Source organism: Euwallacea similis, chromosome 10, assembly GCF_039881205.1.
Source record: "Euwallacea similis isolate ESF13 chromosome 10, ESF131.1, whole genome shotgun sequence".
Lineage (NCBI taxonomy): Eukaryota > Metazoa > Arthropoda > Insecta > Coleoptera > Curculionidae > Euwallacea > Euwallacea similis.
The window spans coordinates 1,740,029-1,749,343 of NC_089618.1; the positions used below are offsets into that span (position 1 = coordinate 1,740,029).

Below are 9,315 nucleotides of genomic sequence, written 5' to 3' on the forward strand. Positions count from 1 at the left end.
TTGGCTGCCGAAGAATTACATTTTTTTTATTTTCAAGGCCCGCAACTCTGTCCATGGTGACGTTAGTCAGTTGATGTTGTGTCAGTTGTGGCACTTTGGGAGTGTATCCTATGTATTAAACTTTGTTTGAGTCTTTGTTATTTTTGCTTTCTTATGATTTGCGGTAGGCTCCCCTAAATTTCTTCACCCATGTAGGCAAAATTTTACGTCTTGAAAATTTGCATTATGTAGTTGCCTATGACCGGACTAAGGATTTACCCATTCCTATACCATCAGTTTCTACATAAAACTTCAATGGAAAATATCTTTTGGTTAATCAGTATTTACACACTTTGGCAATGTCTAATGGGGATCTTTTTCAATATTTTCCATTGTTTCATTGATTGGTACCATTGTGAATAGGAAAGCAATAGTACATTTGACTTCTGGATTTTGGACAATCCATAAAGTCTATATGGAAATGCTGTCATTTTTATTTTTTGGTTTGCTATGTCGTCCGATGCAGATGCCATATCCTTAAGTAACTGTTGGGTGCTGGCTTAGATGAAGTTTACTTTAAAGATGTAAGACCGTAAAGGTTTCTTGCAATGAGTAAATCAATAGTTGAGAAAAAATCATCAATAATAAAGTATCAGTTTTCGCCTTTCTCTTTCCTCTAGTATTTCTTGTTCAATCATTTTATTTTACTTTTGTTTAATCCAATTTTTCTCCAGGTTTATTCAAATGCAGCACGTGCCATAAAGGCTACAGACATCAAAGTTCTTTACATTTCCACAAGAAACATCAATGCGGAGTTCAGAAAGCGTTCATTTGTCCAGTCTGTCCATCGTCATTTACTCTGCATAAAAACTTGAAAATGCACACAAAAAAGATGCACTCTAGTACTAATTAATTTATGTAATTATTCTTTGAGGGCATAATCATCACTACAAGATTTATCGAACTCAAATAAATAATTTAAGTAATAAAGTATTTCAATGAAAACCCTAAGAGTGTTCTTTGTGATCATAGTTCTTGGTGTGAGCCTAATTTGGGGATAGTTGATGGTTACTAACAATGGTTAAGGATGACTACTAAGGAAAAATCTGAAAATATACACATATGATTCATGTTTAAGGTAAAAAGAAACGTCGCTTCATGTGTCCGGATTGTATGAGCAGTTTCACAAGGGAGGACAACTTGCGCAGACATCGAAAAGTGATCTGTGGAAAACCTAATCGGCCCTATGTATGCGGAATATGCAGAATAGTATTCAAGCAGCGAGAAGACCTTAAGAAACATGTCAGTTCTCATCATCTTAAAGATATTTTTCCTGACATGGAAGTTATCCGCCTGAATAAATGAACTATTCAGAGGAAAAGTGGTGTGAGGTTAACGAAACATTTGCCATAGAAGTGGTATTCTAAACTTAAAACATGTTTAGAGACATATTTAAGCTCATTATTTCATGGGCAATTTTCTCTGAAGAAGTACGCACATTTTTTAGGTGTCAATTACTTCCATTTTTTAATTATTCGAAACTCGACTTAAACCATTTTTTCCCTGAATTACTCAGTTAATAAATTATTTACAGTAAAATGAATTTCCTTCTATACCTTTAAAGGAGAGTAAGTTCTCTTTATGTCCACCTCTATTCACCATCCCAATTCCTATAGAATTTTCACGACATTTTCATAGCACTTTAGTGATTCTCATTTTATTTCGTTTATAGAAAGAGAATTTAAATGTTCCTGCGGCCGATCATATAGAAAGGAACGTTCCCTCTATCTTCACAAGCATTTAGATTGCGGTAAAGCCTTACTAAAATGCACTCAACCGGAATGTGAAGCAGCTTTCAAGAGGAAATTTTCATTGAAGCAACACTTGGTATCAACTCATCAACTTGATCTTTCCAATGTTGCTGAATTTAAGCGAACAAAGTGGAAATGAAAATTCTCATGACTAATTTGTTAACAAAATAATAAAGTGTATAATGTTAATTATCAGCGTTTTATTTGAGGAGTTGAGGCGAATGTGTATTTCAGCAGCTCTTTAGTGTGAATCTCTGTTTTTGAGAGCTGGCGTATTTGAAAGTTCCCTTTGTATGCTGAATTGCCTACCAGTGCCCACTCTTCAGATTCAGAGTTAAAAACAGCTTCGACCAGTTAACCTGAACAGTTGTTTGTCAATGGTATTGTTAATACTTAGAAGAGGATAAGTTGTGCCCTTTTGGTTTTTATATATACTAACTTTGATTAATTCCAGAGGGCAGACCTGGATATCCACACTGTTGTGATGTATGCGGAAAAAAGTACAAACACTCCAGGAACCTGGACAGACATCGAAAGTTTGAATGTACGCGCAGACGCAATTTTCAATGCCCTTATTGCACCTACACCGGGTACCAGAAAACACATATTAAAGCTCATGTAGTCAGGCGTCATTCACATCTTGTCCAAAACATTCAATAGTCATTCTTGCCAGTTTTCAATAACAAACTCTAAACCAATCTGAAAAATTAAAAGAGACGTAGCAAAAATTAAATTGTAAAATTCAACAAAACGGAGTTTGAAAATTTGCAAAACTGTTTTATTTCCTTCCTGGCATCATTTGGAATAATAATTAAAAACATGTTTTTGGCCCTTTCCTTCACCTACATAATCAGATTTTGCATCCGACGTTTCTATTTCGCGCCATCATCATCTTTCTTATTTAAGAAACCTTCGGCGTCCTTAAACTGTGACTGCAGCGGTAAGTCATTTCGGTGTATTTATTCGCTCTTCTTCTGGGAGTGCGGAGAGGAGTATCGGCACAAATGGAGAGTGCTGTAGCCCACACTTCTTGTCCGAATTAAGTGCAATGGTTTTTTTCTTCTTATTTTTTGTCTTGGGTGATAGAACAGTGAGTGATAAAGGTTGCCCATTCTGTCGATAAAACCATCCGAGAGAGTATGCTTAGCGAGTTTAAATTTTGATGCGTGAACCTGTCTATGAGAATCACTCAAGCTGCCTCCACTAACACATAGAAGAAGAAGTTCGAAAACCTTATTATGGCTAACAGTAGGTCCGACTTAAGGGAACCACCGGTCTAAAAAATACCAGTGAAGATAGTGAGCAGAATTTCTAGCACATTTCAATTTTAGATTTGAACGAATTTTTCTCTTTTTCCCTTAAAATCTCATTATTTAAAAAAAAATGTAAATGTTCATATTAAGTACATTTGCTGGATCTTTCCAATCTATAATGGAAAATGCATAGGATTTTTTCAAATCTTAAGTCACTTATATTTTTTACCACGCGATGTCTACATCTCATAGACTTCTATGCCATCATGTTCCTTAAGCTTCATAAGTAGGGGGAAAATCTAAATTGTATTGTATTACAGATATCTCAGAGTTAGTTTTCTGGAGCAGTCAAAAAGCACTTTTATCTAATTGCAGCAAATATTAACAGCGTATGTACAAAGTCTTATGTGGTCAGGAAGGCTCTCAACTGACACATAAAATATAGATGTGGTAAACAACCGGCGTTTAAATGCAACTTTTGTAACCTTCACACCAAGTACCGGTTCGACATTCTGAAACATATGAGGAAAAAACATGGATTTCACCCATAATTTAATTCTGATAATTTTAGATTTAATACATTCAAAATTTGCATTATCTTTCTATGGCAACAGTATTATACAAGTATGTTTCGAAACAATTATTTTATTGCTCCTGCTACCTCCTTATTAATAATTTTTTAAATATCGATATTCTCTTTCTGTATTGAGTGTTTTTTATTAACTCATTTTGGCGATTATTTCAGAATTTACAAAATATTAATACCACTACTTCCAATGCTCTAGGATGAATTGTTTCTGAAATATAGACGGTCTTATTTCTTAGTTGTTTACTTTGAAGTCAGCAATTTTTATGGTGCCTCACAGTTGGTCAATAGTGGGGTTGGTTAAAATTCTCATTATAATTCCAATGAAATAACGTCTTTCTCATCTAGGAAAAAGCATAGTTGGATAAATGAAGTTAAACGACAACAGGGTTGTTTCATATTCTTACATAAAGAATAGTGAGGGAAGGAGCAAAAGCAAAGTCGATTATTTTGGCTGCCTACAAAAAAAATGAAAGTACTAAGAATATAAACGAAAATCTGAGAGACCTGGTACACCAAATAAAAAAGCTCTTTACTCTCGGAAGACGTTGGTGGCTCCAAAAAAACTACCAGGAATTAAAGTTGCAAATTTTCAAGTGATCCGTGTCGTAAAAATTTCTATTCCGTATGTGGGAGAGCATATTAAGTCAGAAAGCGTTTAAACCGTCACCAGAAATATTAGTACGGAAGAGAGCCATATTTCGAGTGCAATTTTGCGATGCTCTCACTAAATACAGATTCAACATTATCAATAATATGAGAAATAAACATGAATCAATAGAAAACAATCATTATCGCACTTGGATTTCTCTAAATTCGAGCCTAAAAACCTTCAATTCTACTACTTTGCCTTTTTTTCAGTTGTCCATCTTTCTAAGTTATTGACGCTTTTCAGGTCCACGAATTAAAATCCTGAAAGTTGAGGATCTCAAAAATGATGACATAGTCGCCAGGATTAAGAAAGAGCTGGCTTCCTCGCATAACCACCAGCCCAAAAGCTCTTGTGATAAATCTAAGCGTACAGTTACTTCGGACAAGGTTGTGATCAAGCACAGTCCTCAGATTAAGCAGGAGTGTGAAGAAGTGTCCAAGCTCAAGCAAGAAGCATTAGAGGTTCCCAGAGATGTTAAAAAGTTCGAAGGTGGAAGCATGAAAGAAGTTGCGCAGAAGTCTGAGTTTAAATCTAATTGGAAGGAGGCCAAAAGAGGCACAATAACTAAGGAGAGAAGAAAAAAGTTTATGAAGTTAGTTGAGAAGGGGCTGCCTGTGAAGAATGATAAAAAGGAACAAAAGTGCTATAGGTATTAGAAAGTTTCTCATAACAGTTCAACCAAATGAAACGTATCAAGCGAATTTTTTTTAAATATCGAAATATCTTAAAACTGAATCGGTCTTCCTTTTACATTTTATTCGCGACTGCTGCTGAAACTAGTCATTGACCCTTCATATAGTGTCGTTGCAGCGCTAAGAGGAGCTTAGTTCACAACTCAGCTCTGATTGGCTGGCGCGTGGAAAAGCAACTGCGCACCACTTAATCTGATGCTACTTTGTGATTAGATTAATAAATTATTAATTCTCATGAGAATTGTGAATGATGTGATTTAATATAATGTCTCTTTGCAATTATGTGTTACCGCGGATCGAGAAGTAGAAGTAGAAGAAGTTTGATGAGTTTCAGTTACGTTTATTTTCACTCTCACAGTGGAATTTGCCTACAAAATCAAGATTACATCCACAATTTTTTCTAGTTATTGCAGTGATAATTAGTACGGATGTTAAGATGATCAGAAGGAGAAATTTAACAGAAAGAAAGTGTTGATAACTATCAGTTTAGTGTGGCGTAGTTTTCTCAGGGACTTCTTTTGTGAGATGTAAATGACCTGAGATGATTTCACATAAGAAAATTTGGTGATCAGAAGATTTTCGGAATTCTAATTTTTGCACTAATTCGCTTTTTACCTTACGTTGGTCATCATTATAAATTCCTACTCTTATATTTTTAAGTTTTCTAGACCACTGGACGAATTACCTAAACAAAAAGACCAAATCAGATGTCCCTTATGTGGGGTGCTCTTTAATAGAGAAGTCTATGCAGTCCATGAGTTTTTATGTCAAGGCAAGAACAAGAAGTCGAAATTTGGATGTATCAATTGCAGCTACACTGACTGCAATTTGAAGGAGTTGGAAGCGCACGTTTTAAAGGAACATGCCACGAAGTCATCATTCTCTTCCTCTTAAATTTGATGAAAGAAAGAACATGATGATGGAAAATGTCTCTCGAATTGAATAATTCGGGTGTTCCCTTTCGGGATAATTTAATTATTATTGATTAAAAAATCATTAATTATTGTTATAGGCGTTCCATTTAACCAGTTTAAAGTAAAACATTTTGTTTGGTGCAACACAAATACCGCTTGAAGCATCACGCTTCAAGGTCTCACATTATGTTAAATAAACTAAGTTTCTTTAATGTTCAGTTTCTAACTATTCCAACCGTCTAGTTATTTATGGCACCTCCATTTCATTATCTGTCTCAGCATACCGTCACAAATTCTCATTAAGGTTGAACTAACCTAACGATTCTCTATTGTAGCAAAGCCGATTGTGGGCTCCATCGTTCCCAAAGACATCAACACGCTCATCCAATCAAAAAAACGAATCGTAACAATAAAGGAGCTTTCAAAGTTCAAGGGTTCCAAATACACTTGTGAATGTGGTAAAGAGTTTAAGAGGAACCAATCGCTGAACAACCACAGGAACTTCGTGTGTGGTCAAGTGAAGCAGCGCTATTGTTCGGTGTGCAAGAAGTTCTTTTGGGCCCATCAGCAAGTCCAGGAGCACCAGAAGCATTGCCATTCTCAGTAATTCGTTGACTTTAAGATGTATTTAATGTGAAAACTCTGTAATATATGAAATGAGTAATTTAAAAAAAGTTTGAATTTGTGACCCTATTAAAGGTCTCGCGTTTTGAGTGTAATCGAACTCTGTTAGGAGTTTTCTTACTAGTTTTGAATGATTTTAAGAGGGACCCTCCTGATGCGATGGATCGCGCGGCCCTGAGTTTGTCGACTGAATTCCTTCTTTTCCATCTTTCCGATTGTTTTCCGCTGATGTTTTTACACTAAAACTCATCGATTGTCTCTTTCAGAAGCAGGTGGTTATCCCTGCCCCACATGCGATCGCTTCTACAAGCATCGCTCCTCTTTGTACAACCACTTAACCTATGAATGCGGTAAGGCTAAACGTTTCGAGTGCACCATTGCTTCTTGCAACTACAAGACAAAGAGGAAAGGCAGTTTAAGCAACCACATGGTGAAGGTACATCAGGTGCTCATGGCCGCAAATCGCAGAAAATATAAATATTCGAATGTTACTTATTTCCGTTAATTTCTCAATTCATTCAAAGGTCTGAAGTGCGATCAACGGAAAGATCAGGGCGGTCCCATAGAAGTTAGGAGAGTGAAAACAGACAATATAAGATAACAGCAACATTAAGTTTAAGTAAAACTGTAATACACAACAAGCTGCCCGATTTGTAATTATTCCTGGTAAATTAACGTTATCCCCACCAGGAGCTATATTTTATTTATTATTACATTGCGTAGTTGTAATAAAACAACAGTTTTATTTCAGCCGCATGTGTTTTATTTTTGCATACAAGAGCATGTCTAACGTCTAACCTGCCACCAAAGAACTTCCCTCCATCACTAATCGATAATTACAGTTTTTAGGAACATGCAGTTCGCCCAGGACCTTAACGGCAGATTCATGTGTCCCAACTGCAACTCCTCTTACAAGCAAAAGGGGCATTTGGTCAGACACATTAAATACGAGTGCGGCGTGGAGCCCCAGTTTGAGTGCCAAGTGTGCTTCCGCAGATTCAGACATAAAAGCAATTTGAAGGCTCATTACATATTTTTGCACAAGGCCCGAGCTTGACGGTTGCTTTTGCAGGGAATTCTTGAAAAGTGCCTTAATAGAATTTTAATCTATTTTTAAAAACATAAGTTTAGTGTTAATAGTAAACAATGAGTACCTACATTCTGTTTAAATCGTTTGTAATAAAATGCATACATTTATCGATGAAGCGGTTTGTGTCTTTGCTCAGTCATTAGAGTAGAAATGATCTGGGATTAGTCACCATTAGCATGAGGGGTTGTGTTATCGTGGAAGTAATTCATCTGAGTGGGCTTACTTGAGCGACACGTACTTGAAAAAAACACCCAGGATCACAAACATTAACCACATGAAAAGAAAACCTCAGAAAACAATCACTTTAATCCGGAAGGTCGGGCATATAACACGTGTGTACAATGACCAGCTTTAAACTCAACTTTTTTCCCACCACATTTCCTCAACCAAAGCATGTCGCATGCCCCTTCTCAAGACTAACTAGAGCTAATTTGCTTTTTTGTAGATTCATATCGCCACTCGTGCGGAAAGTGCCTGAAAAGCTACAAGTACAAGTGGAACCTGCTGCGCCATGTGAAGTACGAATGTGGTGTTGCTCCTCAGTTTACTTGCCGGCTCTGTAGCAAGGCTTTCACCCAGAAGAGCAGTCTAAAAAGTCACGTGGCTTATGTACACGGTTACCAATTGACCATAAAGTGAATAACTTGTAGTTGCCAAATATGTATTGTCGAACTTAGTGCCATATTACTCAGTTGTAGGTTGTAATCAAAACGTAAATATATTCGTTTTAAGCATTGGACGACTACTTTGAATTTATACCTAAAGGGGTTCTCACAGACACGAGATCAAACATACACCTTTCAAATTCTTTTCAGGCTTTCAATGCAAAAAGTGTTTCCGAGTGTTGAAATTCAAACAAAATCTAAGTACCCATCAGAAAACCGATTGTCTAGCCAGTAAGAAGAGTCTCACCTGCGAGTATTGTGGGCGGAAGTTCAATGGTGCAGGTTTTCTGCGACGACACCAGGCCACGCTATGCGCGAAGAACTATTGATCATATATACATATCTGAATAATTAAACTTCTTACCGAAATAACTACATTTTTTTGTGTGTTTGCCACCCTTCTTATCAATCAGATGTTTCGACGTTAATAACTTAGACGGTGCTACCACGACGTTCCCTCCGTTGAGAGAGGTTTTGGACCCTGGTTTTTGAATTCCCGGTGACTTTCTCAGCCAAATAATATCGGTGGAAATTCACAAATTGATCAATGTTCTGCTCTGATTTCGTCGTTTCGATAGAAATTATTTTCTGGGGCGGCCACCAGAAGTTTGGAAAACCGGACCTTAAGCGAATTGTGATGGACATTGTGGCAAGTGTAAATTTAAGCAATATTAGTTTAAATAACTGTCAGTTAGGTTGCGATTCGGAGTTTCTTAATGGCTAAAGAGCCAAAACAACATACATATTGCAATACGCGACATTGTACAACACAACCGAGAAAGCGGTAGAAAGACTTTAGACATTGTCAAGCGACACAATCACATCGTTTGGACATGCCAGGAGGGGTTTAGTTGAACCTTCACTTACCTTCTTTGCAACAGGATAAAAAACCAATTCCGGATCGTCAGAATTTGTCAGAAATATGAGCAAAGAGCACTTTCTCGCGCGCATATTCCTGACAGACCGGAAACGGTTCTACTAGAAATGACCCCTTATTGCTGATTCTATCTATGACAATAAATCAATTACAGGTATATATGTGTGTCATT

General features: G+C 36.7%; 1 protein-coding gene across 1 annotated transcript; it reads left to right on the forward strand.

Annotated features, from left to right (window-relative positions):
* The first annotated feature begins 6,670 nt into the window (after positions 1 to 6,670).
* LOC136411621 (zinc finger protein 32-like) lies at positions 6,671 to 7,568 on the forward strand. Its single transcript, XM_066394261.1, has 3 exons — positions 6,671 to 6,689; positions 6,778 to 6,947; positions 7,371 to 7,568. Exons 1-3 carry the CDS (start codon positions 6,671 to 6,673, stop codon positions 7,566 to 7,568), a joined length of 387 nt encoding a protein of 128 aa, XP_066250358.1.
* Positions 7,569 to 9,315: the final 1,747 nt, after the last annotated feature.

Excerpts from the sequence above, each read along its gene's own strand:
- LOC136411621 (XM_066394261.1), top strand. Across the intron at positions 6,948-7,370 it reads TAAGCAACCACATGGTGAAG|TTCGCCCAGGACCTTAACGG; the intron begins GTACATCAGGTG and ends AGGAACATGCAG.